Source organism: Protomyctophum bolini (genome assembly GCF_963924005.1).
Source record: "Protomyctophum bolini genome assembly, chromosome: 7".
Taxonomy (NCBI): domain Eukaryota; kingdom Metazoa; phylum Chordata; class Actinopteri; order Myctophiformes; family Myctophidae; genus Protomyctophum; species Protomyctophum bolini.
Window position 1 is genome coordinate 530121 of NC_137868.1, and position 21955 is coordinate 552075.

The 21955-nt window shown below is 46.3% G+C and overlaps 1 protein-coding gene across 2 annotated transcripts in view; it reads right to left on the bottom strand.

Annotated features, from left to right (window-relative positions):
• The window catches only part of kmt2bb (lysine (K)-specific methyltransferase 2Bb), a 101000-nt gene extending 79489 nt beyond the window's left edge, over positions 1–21511 (bottom strand). For both annotated transcript variants that reach the window (XM_080767192.1, XM_080767191.1), the window contains exons 1-8: positions 20976–21511; positions 15932–15980; positions 11425–14767; positions 10220–10400; positions 6979–7257; positions 5810–5896; positions 3291–3506; positions 1407–1687 (exon numbers count right to left, since the gene is read on the bottom strand). In XM_080767192.1, the coding sequence (XP_080623318.1) occupies positions 1407–1687; positions 3291–3506; positions 5810–5896; positions 6979–7257; positions 10220–10400; positions 11425–14767; positions 15932–15980; positions 20976–21437 (4898 nt within the window). In that variant the 5' untranslated portion in view covers positions 21438–21511. The remainder of the gene's footprint in view (positions 1–1406; positions 1688–3290; positions 3507–5809; positions 5897–6978; positions 7258–10219; positions 10401–11424; positions 14768–15931; positions 15981–20975) is intronic.
• Positions 21512–21955: the final 444 nt, after the last annotated feature.

The window sequence follows — 21955 nt, forward strand, 5'->3', positions numbered from 1 at the left end:
GGGTGCATATGTTGGTTACATTATGAAGGGCTGTCAGGGTGCATATGTTGGTTACATTATGAAGGGCTGTCAGGGTGCATATGTTGGTTACATTATGAAGGGCTGTCAGGGTGCATATGTTGGTTACACATTATGAAGGGCTGTCAGGGTGCATATGTTGGTTACACATTATGAAGGGCTGTCAGGGTGTATATGTTGGTTACATTATGAAGGGCTGTCAGGGTGCATATGTTGGTTACATTATGAAGGGCTGTCAGGGTGCATATGTTGGTTACATTATGAAGGGCTGTCAGGGTGCATATGTTGGTTACATTATGAAGGGCTGTCAGGGTGCATATGTTGGTTACATTATGAAGGGCTGTCAGGGTGCATATGTTGGTTACACATTATGAAGGGCTGTCAGGGTGCATATGTTGGTTACACATTATGAAGGGCTGTCAGGGTGCATATGTTGGTTACACATTATGAAGGGCTGTCAGGGTGCATATGTTGGTTACATTATGAAGGGCTGTCAGGGTGCATATGTTGGTTAGACAAACCATGGTAACCGTACTATACTAAACATACTAACAGTCCTACAGTCATTAGTCCATATGTTGGTTAGACTATACTATTGTCAACCCACAATTGAGGGGCCAGACTTAATCTGCCGAGGCAAGGCTACACTACGCGAGACTAGGCTACGCAAGGCGCAGCTATACGAGGCTAGGCTACGCAAGGCTACACTACGCGAGGCTAGGCTACGCGAGGCGCAGCTATACGAGGCTAGGCTACGCGAGGCGCGTCGCGGCTATACGAGGCTACGAACCACCTAAGCTCCTTTCCAAGCAAAGACGCGACTTCTCTTCCAGCTCTTCCAGCCTGTTAAAGCGCCACCATGAGGCAGATTTTTACCTATATCTGCACCAATCTGCGTGAAATATTGCATGCACACACCCTAGAGGCCGAGGTCAAACCTTTGACCAGCATTTTTCACATCTGGCTTTTATAGCGCCACCAGGAGGCCAACTTTTGTAAAACACATTGTTTTATATTACTCCTCCAGATTTTGTCCACAAATCCCGGAAATCGTTACACAGTATCTCTATAGTCATGTGCTCGAGACGGATCTGACCCATATTTTATATTCCATCCTAATTGGATTTTAAAATTTGCAGGATTGGAATACATCCCACCCTTTTCACATTGGCCTGTTATAGCGCCACCAACAGGTGTTCTTTTTTGCAAAACACATGTTTGTAACAAAATGCCTCAAATCACCCAATTGCCATCAAAGGTGTAAGAAGAAATGTCACCCTTTTCACATTGTAGCCTATTATAGCGCCACCAAGAGGCCACAATAACCTCCCCTGCCCTGGTGGAGACCTTTATCTAGTTATTATTATTATTATTAGTATTATTATTACCTCTTGTTGGAGGACTTGGCTGCTCTCTTGGGGGATGGGAACAGGCTGTGGTCTGCTCTCTTGGGCGATGGGAACAGGCTGTGGTCTGCTCTCTTGGGCGATGGGAACAGGCTGTGGTCGGGCGAGGAGGAGAACAGGCTGCGCGTCACAGCGCTGGCGTCGTCCAGCTCCTGACTGGAGAACAGGTTCACGTCCAGCTGGGCTTCGCTCAGCAGGTCCTCCTCGTCCTCTGCTGGAAGGATGGGGGACAGCTCCCCCTCGTCCCCCGTCTCCTCGTAGGGCTGTGGGGTGAGAACCATGTTTAACACAATCTTTACATAAAACGCCCCTAAACGTTTTAAAGGAGAATTCCATACTAAAAGACTTTCTTACCTTTCTTTGTAGTTGTTACGTCCCCATCAAAGAGGTCCAGGTGTTATTTTGTGCAAAAGCTCCTTATTGGCTGTTTCCCCTACCATAAGCCCTAAATGAATTGCATTGAATTGAATGGGGGCTATGGGGTGTTGTGCTAATTTGCTTATTTCCATCGAAATAAGTAGTTAAGTGTGCCGATTGGGTTATTATTTACATTATGAAGAGAGGATATATACAAAAAATATATAATTTTGAGCGATGGAAATAACCATACTGTGAGCTTTTGCACAAAATAACACCTGGACCTCTTTGATGGCGACGTAACAACTACAAAGAAAGGTAAGAAAGCCTTTTAGTATGGAATTCTCCTTTAAGGATTCGAACCGAGCTGTACAAAGAACGTCTGAGCACGTCCTAGCGCATCCTCAATGATACGGGGCGAGATAAGAATATTCAGAACTTTTCCTTTATTTTTTGTTGTCCCGTTCGCCTTTCGGCTGCCGTATGCTAACGCTCTGGGCAATTATTAGCTTGCCGTTGACTTACATGTTAGCGCGGCGGAAAGAATGACTCGTATCTCCTAATCCAGGGCGCTCTCCGTGGTGATGAATGGATCGATTTATGCTGGCGCTTCATTTCTGCTCCTAATCCGTCTCTCTCCCGGCAAAATATGAACGCTTTTTGGATCATATATCGTATGAATTAAAATGATCGCAATGAAAGCTTGCAATGTAAAGTCAACTTTTTCTTTAGTGATTGTTTCCGGGTCATGGCTTTCAGAGTAAAAGCGCTCAGACAACTCCGGCACCACCAGAGCTCCTATTTTGAAGCACTTCCGGCACTGATTGTGATGAATCCCTGGATGCCGAGGACGTCCAGGGACGTGTTTTATATCCATATAAAAGTCTACGTTTAGCCCTTGGTCTGGTTGGCGTTGGTAGGGAACATGTTGCTACGCCCAGCTGAGCTGAGCAACATGTTAACCCTCTAAGACCCGCATTCATTTATACTTGCAAAAAATAGATTTCAACCTTACTACTACTTTGTACTACTAGGACTAAGACTAAAAAATATGTTAAAAAAAATAAAGTTTGATGAAAACTTTATAATAATTATAAAATTATTATATAATAAGATAATAAATTAATAATTTACATTTGGGGGATATCTTTCACAATAATGAATAAAACATGTTCTAGACATTCTAATGATCACAAAAAACATATATTACAATAATTTTACTTACTTTTATTAGGGTTAAAGGACAAAAGTCATAGGTTAAAAACAATTCAAAATTGCAGAGTCCAGAAACTTTTAATTTGAGCCTCTGTGGGGGGTATTTATATGCAAATATCATGACCAATGGCATTGAAATGGCATTGCAATGAACATCACTGATGACGTTTAGGTGAAAAAAGAACAGAAATAAATTATAATAATTAAGTAATTAATTAAAATATAACTTGTTGCTATAAAGCAACGCTGGGTCTTAGAGGGTTAAAGCATTATTATTATTATTATAATAATTACCATCAATAGGGTGTGGTCTCTCCTCCTCCCGCTCGGCCGCGGGGTGACGGGCGTCTTGGGGGAGGAGCCTCTCCCCATCGGCATGACGAGGGGGGTGGGGCTACAGAGCAGCAGAGCCTTCTTATTGGGCGAGCCTCGGCGCGGCAGGACGGACATGCCGGCGTCGTCCATGAAGCGCTGCGGCGTCTTGATGACGCGCGAGGAGCGAGCGCTCACCTGGAATACATTACATTATTATCATATTATATATATATATATATATACACATTTATAATGTAACGAGGAGCGAGCGCTCACCTGGAATACATTACATTATTAATAATAATAATAATAACAATAAAACTTTATTTGTATAGCACCTTTCATGACATGAAATGCAGCTCAAAGTGCTTTACAGAGCAATGGAGAATAAAAGAAAAGCAAGATCAATTAAAAGCAATGTTGTAGAAGTGGGTCTTGAGCTGAGCTTTAAAAATGTCTACAGAGGCTGCCTGACGAAGGTACAGTGGGAGCTTGTTCCATGCCGACGGCCCGTAGAAGCAAAAAGCTGCTTCCCCGTATTTTTTAGTTGCCATTTTTTTAGGCAAAGCGAGCAGGCCAGCAGTGGAAGACCTTAGGGGGGCGGTTTGGGACATATTTAGGCAGGCAGTCATGTAGGTAGGAAGGTGCGAGACCATTGAGAGCTTTATAGATCCTAAAAACAACCGGAAGCCAGTGCAGTGCAGCCAAAACTGGAGTAATATGTTCTCTCATCTTAGTTCTAGTTAAAACTCTGGCTGCTATTTCTTGGACAAGTTGTAATCTGTCAGTTGTTTTCTTAGGCAGTCCTGAAAAAAGTGCATTGCAGTTAAATCAAGCCGAGAAAAAACAAAGGCGTGGATTAGCGTTTTTGCATCGTCCAAAGACAAATCGGCATCCATCGGCATCTATGACTGTATAGGCTACAGACAGGGGAATCTTCTTGTAGTTATAATAAAGTAATCCATGACTGTATACAGATAGGGGAATCTTCTTGTAGTTATAATAAGCACAACGTCCTAAAAGTCCATATAAAAGATATAAAAAAGCTGCAGCAAGTTTTGCCGTAAAGACAACTTGGCATGTGTTGTTTTTCTTTGCGACAGCACCCCCACCCTAACCTGACGCTGCCAGATCCAAAAAGCTTGCTACACAAATTTGTTTCACAGCTTATTTGGATCTGGGATCGCGGTAGCAAATTCGATGACGGGGCTGTTCCTTTTTTTCAAGATACATGGTAGATGATTGGATGGGAGCGTCTGTCTATCACCGTGTGGGCGTGCAAACACAACCAATCATATCGACGTGTCTATATACCGTCACATCCGCTTTTGCACATATCCCGCCTTTAGCTCACGCTGATTGGTTCGGTACGAAGCAGATCTGACTCAGCTCTCAACTCCGTCAGAGATCCCAGATGAGTGTTGTGTTGGGGAATATGTTTCCCCAATACCGCCCTCATCTGGCAGCGTCAGGTTACCCCCACCCCTCCCCCGCTAGAGTTCTCAAACTCTGCCCGAACCCGACCAGGCCCTAAAATGTATGCTAATCAGCCGGGCCGGGCTCCATGTTTAGAATAATAAAAATAATAGTTCTGTTCTGTCTGTTTGTGTATTTATCTATTATGAAGATGGTGCTGACTGGCGTTTCACTTTTTCGCTGTGTAGAGTTCTCAAATTCTGCACAAATTCGGCCTTAATTTTCAAGCCTAATGAGAACTCTATCCCCCGCACATGTGCAGGGAGTCAGGGAACATAGGTGATTTATTTTTGCCTCGAGCATAATGAAAGAAAGGCACCTATTATACAAGATCAACATTTTTCTTTCAAAACGATGATAATAATAGTGTGTTTGAATAGAACAAAATGTTTCATTGCTAAATAACATTTGGGATATTTTTCTAAAGAATTTCAGGCTATTATTATTGTGGTAATTTAACATTACAGTATCATTAGAAGTACAAATACAGTGGTTACTCAACAAAAATGAGAAATACTCGTATCGTACTCGTACTTGGTCTGAAAAGAATGGTACCGGGACATCTCTGTATATTATATATACATACACATTTATAATGTAACGAGGAGCGAGCGCTCACCTGGAACAATATTTATATATTATATTACATACACATTATAATGTAATGTAGGCCTTTAGCAGAGGATCTGAACGTAGAGGAAATGTAATATAATGTAATGAGGAGTCTAGATGATTAGGTTAATATCAGTAGTAATGTCATTAATAAACAGTAGTAGTGTAATAACTCACCACAGGCATGATGAAGTGTTAGGGTTAGTATTAGTTAGTATTGGTTAGTATTAGTTAGTTAGTACTAGTGTAATAACTCACCACAGGCATGATGAAGTGTTAGGGTTAGTATTAGTTAGTATTGGTTAGTATTAGTTAGTAGTGTAATAACTCACCACAGGCATGATGAAGTGTTAGGGTTAGTATTAGTTAGTATTGGTTAGTATTAGTTAGTTAGTGGTGAAATAACTCACCACAGGCATGATGAAGTGCTTGATGTTCTTCAGGAATCTGGACGTCTTGGACGACTGGTGAGCTTCTAGAAGCATGTCTGAACCAACCTGGAATTACAGAACAATAATATAATATCTGTACAGCATGTCTGAACCAACATGGAATTACAGAACAATAATATAATATCTGTACATAATTACAGAACAATAATATAATATAATATCTGTACAGCATGTCTGAACCATGGACCTGGAATCACATTTACAATTCATAATGTAAAGTTATTGTAATTGCGCCTCCAAGGATACGTCCGCTGATAGCTTCTCTGTCTTACGTTGTGACCAGGCTTTACTTTATGCTTCTCTGCCTTACGTTGTGACCAGGCTTTACTTTATGCTTCTCTGCCTTACGTTGTGACCAGGCTTTTCTTTATGCTTCTCTGCCTTACGTTGTGACCAGGCTTTACTTTATGCTTCTCTGCCTTACGTTGTGACCAGGCTTTACTTTATGCTTCTCTGTCTTACGTTGTGACCAGGCTATACTTTATGCTTCTCTGTCTTACGTTGTGACCAGGCTTTACTTTATGCTTCTCTGTCTTACGTTATGACCAGGCTTTACTTTATGCTTCTCTGTCTTACGTTGTGACCAGGCTTTACTTTATGCTTCTCTGTCTTACGTTGTGACCAGGCTTTACTTTATGCTTCACTGTCTTATACGTTGTGACCAGGCTTTACTTTATGCTTCTCTGTCTTACGTTGTGACCAGGCTTTACTTTATGCTTCTCTGTCTTACGTTGTGACCAGGCTTTACTTTATGCTTCTCTGCCTTACGTTGTGACCAGGCTTTACTTTATGCTTCTCTGTCTTACGTTGTGACCAGGCTTTACTTTATGCTTCTCTGCCTTACGTTGTGACCAGGCTTTTCTTTTCGCAGATAAGTAAGCCTGGGACCGAGGCTAGATTGGACCTGGATTGACCTGAGCTCTGGGATAGAGGTAGAGGACCACAAGTATCCAACGAAAACCGACCATATTTTAGTTTTGGGTCTGAGAGGCTGAATCTCATCAAACGGTGGTTCCGTGGCTCAGATGGGTCTGAGAGGCTGAATCTCATCACATGGTGGTTCCGTGGCTCAAACGCAGACAGAATAATATAAGTAATAAAATAAAATAAAATCAATCCAAACCAACCTGGTCCACCAACACGTCCGTCTCCTCCTGCTTTACCACCATCTCCAGCCTCTTCCTCTTGGTCACCAGGGGGGTTCTGGGAGTCGTAGTCTTCTGGTTCTTCTTGCGGTGCTTCTTAGAGCCCAGGAAGTGAAGGCCCGACTGACGCTTCCTGCGTCTCTTACGCACGCCGACCAGCTTGGAGGAGCCAGGGGGAGGGGGGCCCTCGGGGGGGCCCTCGGGGGCCTCCGGTTGCTCCTCCTCCTCCTCCTCCTCTGGATGACTGGAGATGTCTTTGATCTAAAGGGGGGTGGAAACATATAACATAATCACAATATGTTTTATTTGATCTAAATATGGAAACATATCACAATATGTTTTATTTGATCTAAATATGGAAACATATCACAATATGTTTTATTTGATCTAAATATGGAAACATATCACAATATGTTTTATTTGATCTAAATATGGAAACATATCACAATATGTTTTATTTGATCTAAATATGGAAACATATCACAATATGTTTTATTTGATCTAAATATGGAAACATATCACAATATGTTTTATTTGATCTAAATATGGAAACATATCACAAATATGTTTTATTTGATCTAAATATGGAAACATATCACAATATGTTTGATTTGATCTAAAGGGGGGGGCGATATGGAAACATAACATATATCAGAATGTTTTATTTGATCTAATATGGAAACATATCACAATATGTTTGATTTGATCTAGATATGGAAACATATCACAATAAGTTTTGAAGCAGCATCATAAAAAATGCTTCGGTTTTATGGTGTTATTTAGTCCGGTGGAACACCGTGTATGGAGATGTATAGAGCAGCTGTGTGTCTCTAGTGCAGTTCCAACACAGTGTCATTCCTCCTCCACTCCACTCCACACACACACACACACACACACACACACACACACACACACAGACACAGAGTGGCACCGTTACAGAGACAAGACTCATAGCTTTTCCACGTTTTTCTGTTGTTATCCAGTTTTACCAAAATTAAATCCACAACAGCGCTATTGTGAAGACCCTTGCGCAGCGCGAGGTATAAACCCAGCTGCAGGTCTTTGATTGTGTGATTATAATATATATAAATCATTTTGGGACAAATAACTATTCTGGGTGTTTGTGGGGGGGGGGGGGGGGCGTCAGCTATCAGGAGCAGGAGGTGGCAATTTACAATTTAGGCATTTAGCAGACGCTCTTAATCCAGAGCGACTTACATTAAGCAAGAACAAAAGCATGGGAATACATCACATAAAAGCATTTAGCATGAAACATGCGTAAGCAACAGGGGGTGCAGTAGGCTTGGGCAATATATCGATATTACCGTTTACCGCAATATATATAAGTATATAAATAATACCGAATACCGAATTTTACCGTCATGTAAATATATTTTTATTTAATATTATATATCTTTTTAATAAACGTCTAAATTACTGTATGTGTGTGTCTGTGTGATGAATTTACGAGTATTTAATTTTAAACAACTATAATTTGCCTAATAACTTAGTGTCACTGTCTATGCATTGACTGGCACTGACGCTGAATTACAGCGATGAGGCGACAGCAGCGTTGTCGGACCGCCTCCGCCCAGGAAGGCAAACAGAACATGGCGCCGGTGAGAGTAACAAGTCCTAGCAAGTTAGTTCGTAAAAAAACATCTGGAAATACTGCTGTTTGGCAGCATTTCGGGTTCAGCCAAATGAAAAAGGCCGATAATCGATAATACCGATAATCGCGATATTATTCACGGTATCAATATCGATATCAAAAAATCAATATCGCCCAAGCCTAGGGTGCAGGCCAACAGAGTTTTGGAACGGATATTATGGACTACAGTTTTATTAAGGAAAGATCGGCATGTCAACGCCGCAACACGTGTTCAGTTTTATTAAGGAAAGATCGGCATGTCAACGCCGCAACACGTGTTCAGTTTTATTAAGGAAAGATCGGCATGTCAACGCCGCAACACGTGTTCAGTTTTATTAAGGAAAGATCGGCATGTCAACGCCGCAACACGTGTTCAGTTTTATTAAGGAAAGATTGGCATGTCAACGCCGCAACACGTGTTCGGGGTGTCAATCAAATCAACTGCGTCAGACATCTCCCGCAAGCCCGCCGTTAAAAAAAAGAAATAAAAAAGCGAACGGATTTCACATCATTTCAGACCAAGACAAGTTGTGTTGAGCGTCTTTTTCCTGCGATCCCATTGATGTCACAACAACAGACAACATGTATGGGTGGGTCTGGTTTGGAGTAGCCTCATTTAAAACGCTGTCCGACGCTTTGTTCTGAGCGAAAATTAAAGGAGAATTCCATACTAAAAGGCTTTCTTACCTTTCTTTGTAGTTGTTATGTTGCCATCAAAGAGGTCCAGGTGTTATTTCGTGCAAAAGCTCCTTATTGGCTATTTCCCCTACCATAAGCCCTAAATTAATTAATGGGATGTATGGGGTGTTATGCTAATTTGCTTATTTCCACCGAAATAAGTAGTAAAGTGTGCCGCTTGGGTTATTATTTACATTATGAAGAGAGGATATATACAAAACAATTATAATTTTGAGCGATGGAAATAAGCGAATTAGCACAACACCCCATAGCCCCATTCAATTCAATGCAATTCATTTAGGGCTTTGTCCGCGGCGTAACCGTCTTTAAATAAATTATATTAGAAGTGCCGATGGGAGAATGCATTGGGGTTTCATTTCCTGGGCCACTCGTTTTTCTGAAAGGGGGAGGGACTGCGGCGCTCTATAGAGCGTCGCAGTCCCTCCCCCTCGAGAGACCCGGAAAAGAAATCGCCGTTCATTTTCCTCATAGGCATTTCCTAAAGTATTTATTTAAAGACGGTTATGCCGCGGACAAAGCCAACTCGGATCGTGACAAATCATGACAATGAACACAATATTTTGGGCCGATCAAATCACTAGAAAGAAGAAAATAAAGGCAGGAGACAACACTATTTGTTTTGTTTTTCTTCTTATAAATTATTTGATCGGCCCAAAACATTGTGTTCATTGTCATGATTTGTCACGATCCGAGTTGGCTTTGTCCGCGGCGTAACCGTCTTTAAATAAATACTTTAAGAAAAGCCTATGGGAGAAAAATGGATTGGGATTTATTTCCTGGGCCACTCGTCGTTCTGAAAGGGGGAGGGACTGCGGCGCTCTAAAACCTTAATAATAGAGAAAATACATCATAAATAAAAACTGAAACCAGTACTTTGATCTCCTGGTCCTCGACGACGGAGCGTTGCGTCTGGCGTTCTCCTTCTGGGGGCGAGTCGGACTGAAGAGGAAGAGGAAGAGGCCTCTCCTTCCTCTCCATGGGGGGGCGGGGCTTCTGCTTCTGTCTCTGTCCAATCAGACTCTTCCGTCGCTTCTTGCCTGGTTTGGACGATCTCCTGGGGAGTAGAGGGAGGGGGAGGGATGCATAAAATGAGTTTAACGTTGTTTAAAGGCATTTAATGCAATCAGATAGGACTCCTCTGATTGGATGTATGGGCTGTCAATCAACATGTGTAGGCTTTACATCTGCTATCTCTGCTATGTGTTTTATTTTAATTATAAATGATAATGACGATAATGATAACTAGAAAGGTCGCAATTTTTTTTTAATTGCAAAGTGTGGTTGCCGCAGTCGCTTACATAGGCCCCGGCCCCCTAATATTGCCAGCCAATCACAATGTTGCGTCACGCCTGTGATCATTCGTAATTAATTCCCCATTATAAGTCTATGGAGAACTAATTAATATCAATTAAACTATACAACAGATCTCTTAGCAAAATACAAGCACACGATTCCCGATGAAGCCGGTCGGTTTGACATAATGGCTCGAGTGTGTGCGGTAAAAACTGTGGGAGGAGTAGTGCGTCAAAGTATCCAAATGTACAATAACAATAGTCTGGTTGAACCACACTAATAATAGTATATTGATGACATCATCATCATCATCATACTATAATTCAGCGAATGTCTGAATGTCTGTCTGAATGTCTGAATGTCACTGACAGCGCGTTATCTCATCATTGACTGCACGAATCACTCCCACTTTTCACACAGGCATGGACCATAATTATATGGAGGGCGTAACGGAGCCCTTTTTTCAATTTGACACATTAATGATTAATAATGAATTTATTAGTGAATAAAAACAGCCGTTTACAGCCGTGGTCTCCGTCTGTGGTCTATCTCCGACCGAGCCACACTATTAGCACACATCTCTCCATGCCAAAAAAATTCTGCACGCTCCCAGAATTCAGCTAGGCTACTTTTTACAGACGCAACTGTCATATTTACTGTACAAATAATGTTTTTACATCACCACACGATGGGCAATGCGCCCGGGCGCAGTACCCCCCACGGCCACAAGATGGGGGCAAATGTCTCACAACGGGTAAGGGCTAGTCATTAATAATCAGACGTACCTGGGAAGGCTCGGCTGCTTCTGCTCCTCCCCTGGCACCCCCTCCTCCTCCTGCTGCTCCTCCTGCTCTCTCTGCTCCTCCCCTGGCCCCTCCTCCTCCTGCTGCTCTCTCTGCTCCTGGTGGCGGTCGATGAGCTCAGTGTGTGGCTCCTCCTTCACCAGCGGAGGCTCTCCTTCGCCCGGTGCCACGCTGAGAGCGCCGGGCTCCGGCCGCACGTCTCCGCGCGTCAGCGGGAGGTTGAACTGGTCGCGTAGCGACGGCCCGACGTCCTCCTCCGTGGCCGCGGGGGGGCCACGTGTCGCCGCCAGGCCGTCAGGCCGCCGGAGGAGGAGCAGCTCGCTCAGAGTGTCCGCGGGCGCCGCCGCCGCGGGACAGAAGGCCCCGCCCCCGGCCGGCTTCCTCTTCTGAGCGGCGGACTTCTTCCTGGACGAGAAGCTGCTGCTTCTCCGCTTGCGATGCTTCACCTCTTTGACGACCCGCGGCGGCTCCTCCTCCTCCTCCTCCGTCTGCGGCGGCAGAGCGCCGTCGCCGGGAACCGCCGGCCCGGATGCTCGTTGTGGAGCCGCTTCACAGGACGGGGGAACCAGGTCCCGGGGCGCCCGCTCTGAGGACTCTTTAGTGTTAGTTTGACAGGACGGGGGGGGAACCTGGGCCACGTGCTTCGAGGACCGTTTGGTTTTACTTTGAGAGGAGGGGGGCGTCTGGGACACGTCCCGCGAGGACTCCTTAGTTTTACTGTGAGAGGAGGGGGGCGTCTGGGACACGTCCCGCGAGGACTCCTTAGTTTTACTTTGAGAGGAGGGGGGCGTCTGGGACACGTCCCGCGAGGACTCCTCAGTTTTACTTTGAGAGGAGGGGGGCGTCTGGGACACGTCCCGCGAGGACTCCTTAGTTTTACTTTGAGAGGAGGGGGGCGTCTGGGACTCTTCTTTAGACTGAAGCCGAGCATCGGGAGGACGTTGGAGCGCCGAGGTGGAATCCTCCTCTACGGAGACGTTCACCTTTGACTCTTCGCTGGCGACCCGCGGAGAAGAGCCACCCTCGACGTCCGTGCCGGTTCGGAGCTTCCGCTTGGGCGTGGAGGTGGACGACGCCTTGGGACCGCCGCCACGCTTCCTGGGGGGCGTGGGGACGCTCGGCGGGTGGCGCCTCCTCAGCCGGGGGATCTCTGGACTCGGGACGTCCTCCGCTTGAATCTCTGGACTCGGTAGATCCGGGGCTGACATCTGCTGTTCCTCCCAGACCGCGCCCCAATCTTTACCGACGGCCTCTTTCTCCGCCTCCCTCTCTTCCGACGCAGCGGGGCTAACGTGCTGGATTAAAAACGACGGTTTGGAGCTTTTGCGTTTCCCCGGCGAAGAGACCTTTTTGATCTGAAGCGGGGGAACAACCTTCACGGCGTCCGTTGTCTTGGCGGGGTCGTGTGGGAGAGGCTGAGCAGCAGTCGTCTTCTCCGCGGTCTTTGTGGCACCGTGTGGCGTAGTTTCTTGTTCCTCTGTCTTTGGGACGTCCCGTGCGAGGAGGGGCTTGGTATTCACCTGCTTCACCTCAACATCCAGCTGCAGCGCTCCGGCCTTCTCCTCTCCAGACTCGTCGGAGTAGATCATGGGACTCTTTTCAGCGCCGCCCGCCGCGCCGACACTACTTTCCCGCGGAGTGGAGTCGTTGTTATCGGTCCTGGACGGCTTTTCTCCAGCTCCCTCCGAACCCTCGGTGACGCTCGTGTCCGGACGGGAGGATTGGTCCACTTGCCGTCCAGACGTGCGCTCCTGGGTCTTGGCGGACTTGGGCGCGTTTTTGTCACCCTTGGCTTTGCACGGTCCCTTCACCAGCGTGAGCGTCCACACAAACTTGTGTCGCTTTTTCCTCTTCTTGCGAGAGGACTTTTTGACCTTGTCCAGCTTGGGGTTGGGGATTTTGTACAAGCGTAAGCCCGGTACCTTCATGTCGCCTTCAGCCTTCGGAAGCAGGGCTTTTTGGGGCTCCGGGGTCTCCGTCACGGTCACATGACCCTTATTCAACCTCTTGCTCTGCCTCAGCCTGTCCCGTCGAGTCACCGGCCGGGTCTTCTCCGGCACGGGAATCTCCATCGTCAACTCGGCGTCTTTACTCGCTGAACTGGGACTCTCTGGTTGGGCCGAGCTCTGGTCTCTGAAGACCGGCGTTTTGGAGAAGGCGTTAGCGTTAGTGGCAGCTCGGCTGCTTCTCCTCCTCCGCTGGGTCCCCGGGGGCTCGTGGGACGTGTTCGGCGAGGCTTCAGCGTCCTCCTCCTCCTCCTCCTCCTCCTCCTTCTTCGGGACAGGAAGGACACCGCTTTCGCTTTCCTTCTGCTTTGATTTCTTGACGTTTGAGACTTTTGGCTTCTTGTTGAGAGCTTGTTTTGGCGCGCCGCTCTTCAGTGCATCGACAACGTCGGCTTGGCCCGCTGACGTCGTTCTCTCCTCTGGGTTCTGGTCGTCCACCTCTACTTTGGCGCTGGACTCGACCACAGGAAGAGGAAGAAGAGGAGGAGGAGGCTCCGTGGCCTTGGCAGCGGACCTGCCGCGCCGCCGCGTAACGGGCGTGGCTGCTGCACCCTGCGGTGTTCCCCCGCCAAGGGGTGGTTCTCCGCTGGGCAACCCCCCGCCCTGCAGCGCTGCTCCACCAGGTGGCGCCGTTCCTCCGCCCTCGTCCTCGTCGGGCGGCTCCGTCTTTAGCCTGACGTGAGCGCTGGAGATCTGTTCTTCTGTGGATCTGCAGATCTGTTGTCCTGTGGATCCGGAGATCTGTTCTTCTGTGGATCTGCCGATCTGTTGTCCTGTGGATCCGGAGATCTGTTCTTCTGTGGATCTGCAGATCTGTTGTCCTGTGGATCCGGAGATCTGTTCTTCTGTGGATCTGCAGATCTGTTGTCCTGTGGATCCGGAGATCTGTCCTTCTCCCGCTTCAGCCTCCTGGATCTCTTTGATCTTCAGCTTCTTCAGGACGGTGGAGGCTTGTTTCTGACCACTTCCGCCTTTCTTCTCCTTCTTCACTTTCTTCTTGGCCACCAGCTTGATGGTGATCCTGGGCGCTGGGTGGGCCGCGGGCGCTGGGTGGGCCACGGGCGCTGCTGCAGCGGGTCGCTGCTTGGCGCTCTTGCCTTTGGCGCTCTTCGGACCTTTCCTGCCGTCCGTGGCGGGCTGAGGGGCGTCGGCCTCCCGCGGCGCTGTGGATCCGACGTCTTTTTCTGGCGCGACGGACGTCATTCCTTCCTCCTCTTCCTCCTCCTCCTCCTCCTCCTCGTCATCCTCGTCGTCTGCTGGCCGGTCCAACACACGCCGCTTCGCTCTCTGCCTTTTGGATTTGGTGTTGACGGAGTCACCTAAAGCGCACACACACACACACACGTATTAAAGATTGGCACAATGCATGCATGCATGCACGCACACACACATTAAAGATTGGCACAATGCATGCATATTGCACGCACACACACCTCATCCATAACTTACCGTTTTTACACACATTCACATTTAATTAAAGCTCAGTGATGTAAATAGGTTTTCAATGTAATGGTCCCGGGATGCACAGGTGGTCATTCAAATGCTTCCCAAAATAAAATTAAAATGTATATATTATTTTTTTTTAATATATATATATACATTTAACGCGTTAATTGAGATTAATTAACTACAGAAACATTAACGCGTTAAAACAATTAACGCATTTAATCGCACCTTTTTTTCCACCGCGGAACGCTTTTTGCTCCACGGACGGGACATTTAGATGTAAAAGCTATCGGACGGACGCGTGGATAGCGGCATGGCTGTGTGCAATGAGAGGGAAAGGATCCATACTGTATATGACCAACGTTAGCTTCCATGCTAGCTGCTTCAGTTTAACATGTCTCACAGGACACCGGAGACGCGCGGTGATTTCACCGCAGCACGAAGCTGTCAAGGTGTCCTCGATGCGAAACATACTGAAGCAGCAAGCGTGGGGATTCCGTGGTCAGACAGTGGTCTGCCCCAACCTCAATACCTCATGTCATGTGAGATGTTTCCACCCTAATAAAGTTGTTTTTATTTGTTTTCTCATGCCCCGCCATGTAAAGCACATTTGAGTATTCATATACACACTGAAGTGAAGACACTTTAGTTTATATAGGCACTTGTTTATCACTTAAAAGTTGTTTATCACTTAAAAGTTGTGATGCTTGCGGAACTCGACTTCCGTCTCATTCCTGACCGCATCACTGTCGTGGCAATAAGCACGTTAAACAATACCCTCTCGTGTAATATTGCTTAATTAAACTATACAAAAATATCTCTTAGCAATGAGCAAGCACATGATTTTCAAGTGCATACAGTTAAAACTGTGGGAGGAGTAGTGCAGGAAAAAAAGGTTACTCTAGTGGAATAATAAATAAAGTGTTACAATTACAACAGTCTGGTTGCCCTTTAACCACACTAATAATGGTGGTGTTTGTACCTTTGGGAGGGTTCTGTATAGACTGTTATAGTTTAAATAAGGGTAGCATTTGTACCTTTGGGAGGTTCTTTTCTTTCCGTTTCAAATCCTCTGAAGTCGTCACCCTAAAGAAAAAGACACAAGACAATGAATGTAGAGGTTAGGTAACCTTGACCTTCCATGACCTTCCATGACCTTCCATGACCTCTCCTCTCATGGATGTCAAATTAAATCAACACCACTGAAAATGTTTGTGCAACCAAATGCTACACACGCGCACACACACACACACACACACACACACACACTATGAAAATTGATGTTACATAAATGGCTAGTAGTTTGAAAAATGCTCTAATCTTAAAGCCATAACCAAAAAATAGCTGATATATATACAAGCGCATTGAGAGCTTGTAGATCGCTGGCTGCACTGGCTGAACTTTAACCCATTGTGGGCTGCGACGTGTTCACAGAAGACACTGGTTTCTATGATGCTTTCACAGAAGACACTGAGGTTTCTATGATGCTTTCACAGAAGACACTGGTTTCTATGATGCTTTCACAGAAGACACTGGTTTCTATGATGCTTTCACAGAAGACACTGGTTTCTATGATGCTTTCACAGAAGACACTGAGGTTTCTATGATGCTTTCACAGAAGACACTGGTTTCTATGATGCTTTCACAGAAGACACTGGTTTCTATGATGCTTTCACAGAAGACACTGGTTTCTATGATGCTTTCACAGAAGACACTGGTTTCTATGATGCTTTCACAGAAGACACTGGTTTCTATGATGCTTTCACAGAAGACACTGGTTTCTATGATGCTTTCACAGAAGACACTGGTTTCTATGATGCTTTCACAGAAGACACTGGTTTCTATGATGCTTTCACAGAAGACACTGGTTTCTATGATGCTTTCACAGAAGACACTGGTTTCTATGATGCTTTCACAGAAGACACTGGTTTCTATGATGCTTTCACAGAAGACACTGGTTTCTATGATGCTTTCACAGAAGACACTGGTTTCTATGATGCTTTCACAGAAGACACTGGTTTCTATGATGCTCACAGAAGACACTGAGGTTTCTATGATGCTTTCACAGAAGATTAACCTCAGTTTACTGTCCAGATTAAACCTCACATCTAAAGGCTCATTCATAGTCTGGATTTCCGGTGGTGAGCTGACCACCGCGGCTCAGTGATGTCATGTTGTAGTTCGGTGGTCACCTCACCACCGGAGCGGTGGTCACCTCACCACCGGAGCGGTGGTCACTTCACCAGTCACCACCGGAGCGGTGGTCACCTCACCACCGGAGCGGTGGTCACTTCACCAGTCACCACCGGAGCGGTGGTCACCTCACCACCGGAGCGGTGGTCACTTCACCACCGGAGCGGTGGTCACCTCACCACCGGAGCGGTGGTCACCTCACCACCGGAGCGGTGGTCACCTCACCACCGGAGCGGTGGTCACCTCACCAACGGAGCGGTGGTCACCTCACCACCGGAGCGGTGGTCACCTCACCACCGGAGCGGTGGTCACCTCCCCACCGGAGCGGTGGTCACCTCACCACCGGAGCGGTGGTCAGCTCACCACCGGAGCGGTGGTCAGCTCACCACCGGAGCGGTGGTCAGCTCACCACCGGAGCGGTGGTCAGCTCACCACCGGAGCGGTGGTCAGCTCACCACCGGAGCGGTGGTCAGCTCACCACCGGAGCGGTGGTCACCTCACCACCGGAGCGGTGGTCACCTCACCACCGGAGCGGTGGTCAGCTCACCACCGGAGCTTCAATGCTTTCATTAAAAGGTTGAATGAAACGTTATATGACGTGTGACATGATCACGTGAACTAGATCCAATAGACCAAACAGACCTGGTAAAAAACACTTGATAACTGTGGAATTAATAAATAACTATGATTGCAGTCAAAGTGTGCTAAAACAACCAAGTCCACTTGACGGAAATAGGCTTTAAACCATTTTCACCTGAGGCCGATTTAAAAAAAGGCTTCTAAATCCTAACAGTTTTCCTAAAAACCTCAGTTTCTATGAATCAGTGGTTCTCAACCTTCTGAAACCATCTTCTGAAACCATCTTCTGAAACCATCTGAAAATACGTTGTTTCAGGGACCCCCCCCCCCCCCCAGAAGCAAAGATTTGAGTTAAAAACGTTCACCGTGAAAGAATATATATTCAAAGATTTGAGTTAAAAACGTTCACCGTGAAAGAATATATATTCAAAGATTTGCGCCACATTTGAGATTTTTCAAAAATATCAGTCCTACAAGCTCGTATGAAAAACAACAACCTACAAGCTCGCTATGAACTTGTAGATCTGCTATTTTTCTATAGCTAAAGTATAACATAATGCTTGAAACACCAACAGGGGTTCCCGCCCAAAATGGGTTAAGATAAACAAACATGAGAGCGATCATAGAGCGATCATCCACAGGTCTTCATATTCAATTCAATTCTAGTCTGTAAAATAAGCTTCTCTTTGGGTTTTCTTTACGCCACCGAACAGAACAATTATATGTTTAAAATGTAAACACGTAGTTGTTGGTGTAAAACAGCATTTGTGCACATTAAAACACAATGCATCAATTTACAATTTAACAATGTATTCATTTATCAGACGCTCTTGATTCAGAGTGATTTACAGTAAGCAACAACAACAACACATGGTGATACATCACATACTGTACATAGAAATAGTCATCTAGGATCATGAGCAAGCTAAGTACAATGAATGTGACTGTACAGTCTACGAGGGACCCCTGAGTGACTGTACAGTCTACGAGGGACCCCTTCTGGTATAAAATGCCTTCTAAATCTAATGAAAAACGTTTCCATATCAGTCATTCTGAAACATTTTCATGTCAAGGAAGGACCCTTAAACATATATGTAATTGGCTACCGACCCCCATCTGAAAATATGTTGTTCCAGATTACAGCATAGCAGATCATAGAAAATAGCAGATCTAAAAGCTCATAGCGCGGCACCGAGTGCCACGCTATGAGCTTGTAGATATGCTATTTACACCAGGGGGCTCCCGCCCAAAATGGGTTAAATGTGTATTGGTGACAGACAGCCCTAGTGAATGCACGCGTTAACTTCACTACCACACAAACATGTACAACCATGTCAAACAAACTACCACACGTGTACAACCATGTCAAACTACCACACATGTACAACCATGTCAAACAAACTATCACATGTACAACCATGTCAAACTACCACACATGTACAACCATGTCAAACTACCACACATTTTTTCCATGGAAATATTGACCGTCTTTAGTCTGTCACCTGGAGCCATAACTACTGAACATCAACTACGTTCACAATGTGTCACCTGGAGCCATAACTACTGAACATCAACTACGTTCACAATGTGTCCCCTGGAGCCATAACTACTGAACATCAACTACGTTCACAATGTGTCCCCTGGAGCCATAACTACTGAACATAAACTACGTTCACAATGTGTCCCCTGGAGCCATAACTACTGAACAATCAGGGGTTCAGAGTCTTGCTCAAGGACACTTAGACACTGACTCTGGGGGAGCCCACAGGGATCGAACCGGGAACCTTGAGGTTCCCGTCCGGCCACTCTACCACTGACCCACCGCCGCCCCCCAACACAATGTGAAATAGTTCTGTTTACACAATGCTGTACCTCCAACTGTATATACTTTATGTTTACACAATGCTGTACCTCCAACTGTATATACTTTATGTTTACACAATACTGTACCTCCAACTGTATATACTTTATGTTTACACAATGCTGTACCTCCAACTGTATATACTTTATGTTTACACAATGCTGTACCTCCTCCAACTGTATATACTTTATGATTACACAATGCTGTACCTCCTCCAACTGTATATACTTTATGTTTACACAATGCTGTACCTCCAACTGTATATACTTTATGTTTACACAATACTGTACCTCCAACTATACATACTTTCCCCATTTGTACCTGTTTTTATCACGGTATATTTTGACACTTGCTTTGGCAATGTGAACATATGTTTTCTCATGCCAATAAAGCTCATTTGAATATAATGTTATTGAATGGTTATAATAACCTCCATGTTTATAGCATGAAGCACACACACACACACACACACACACACACACACACACACACAGAGAGAGAGAGACAGAGAGTATGGCTGTAGTTAGCAGCAGTGTGTGTAAGCAGAGCCCAGCAGCTAGCTAGCATTAGCCACTGCATTAGCCGTCCCCTTCTTTGTGTTAGCATGGAGGTTAGCATAGAGGCTAGCCCGGTGTTAGCACAGAGGTTAGCTCGTCTCGTAATTAACAGAAATAAACAGAATGAGAGCTACAGTTGGCCTCAGAACGTTATCTCTGTTTCTATTCTGCATCTATATTTTATCTGTTAGTGTCTCAGTCTGCCTAAAGTTAGTCTTGGGGATGTGTGTGTGCTCTGTTTTCCTAAATGACACACAGTGTGTGTGTGTGTGTGTGTGTGTGTGTGTGTGTGTGTGAGTGTGTGTGCGTGCGAGCGAGCGTGTGCGTGTGTGTGTCAGTCAGGATGAGATGAAGTGAAATCAACATCCATGTTTACAACCAAACTGACGTCCTTTCTTCATCTGACATTTAATCTGTCACTACATTTAATGTCGGATATTAAATGTCCATTATTTAATTACTGCGTCATTAAAGATCCATATGTTTTTAGAGGTAATACACAGTGTGTAGTAACGCAGATATTACAGACACTAAACGGGTTTAAATGCATGCGTTCTGTGGCTTTGGCCCCCAAAAAAGAACAGATCTACAAGCATGCATTATAACAATGTGCTCATTTTATATCATAGTGTACATCTATGGATCTGTGCATGGTGTGTGTGTGTGTGTGTGTGTGTGTGTGTCTCGGTGGGGGTGTGTGGGGGGGGCATGCTAACTCCCGTTAGCATGAAGCTAACGGGCTTCATGTTGACATTTTCTCTCCTGTTGTCACTAAAACAAAACAAACCCAAATAAATAACAGTGATTATAATAAACGTCAGCCTCTCTGGGACTTTAATAATCGCAACATGACGTAAACAACACAACAAAAAGGTGTATTATTAAACTAACCTCTTCGCTCCCGCTCCTGGAGCCGGAGAGGGGGGTCCCCAGCACGGCCTCCAGGCCCAGCAGAGGCACCGGGGAGCCCCGCTCGGAGCCCGACGCGAGGCCGAGGCTCGGGTTGGGAGGAGGAGGCCCGCCGAGGCCTCCCAGCGCCGCCGCCGTCTCCTCCAGGAGCAGCGCGGCGGCCGAGAAGGAGGCCTGGTGGTCGGACGAGGAGGTCCCGGTGGTCCCGGAGCCCCCTCCCCCGGAGCCCGAGGAGGAGAAGCGGCCGAGCTGCCAGCGCTTCTCGGAGCGCAGGCGGCTGCGAGAGGACCAGGGCCGGCCGGGGAAGCGGCCCCGCGCCGCCGTGCCTGCTCCTCCGCCGCCGCCGCCTCCGGACCCTGCTCCTCCGCCCCCGGCTCCTCCGGCTCCTCCGCCCGCCATGGCGCTGCAGGGTCCCTGGGCTGAGGCTCCAGAGGCTGCCGCCATGATGTCTCTGTGTAACAACAACAGTATACAGTAGATCCAGATAGCTTGTCTTGTAGCAACAGCAGCAGCTCTCCTAGTCCTGGCTGTGTGTGTAGCCTCTGTCTGTATGGATGGATGGTGGACACACACACACACACACACAGTCACACACACACTCCGTGTACACACACCATACACACACACGCACTAGAGAGGGAAGGAAGCGTAGCTGCGCGGGATGGTGGGAGGGGGACCGGGACGGCCGCAATGCCGCACGGGAAATGTAGTTTGTCTTTCCCCTCGTCATCACCTGAACCTGACCTGGCCAGTGGCCTCATCAGGACAGATCTAACAGCCCTCATCAGAACAGATCTAACAGCCCTCATCAGGACAGATCTAACAGCCCTCATCAGGACAGATCTAACAGCCCTCATCAGGACAGATCTAACAGCCCTCATCAGGACAGATCTAACAGCCCTCATCACTCAGGACAGATCTAACAGCCCTCATCAGGACAGATCTAACAGCCCTCATCAGGA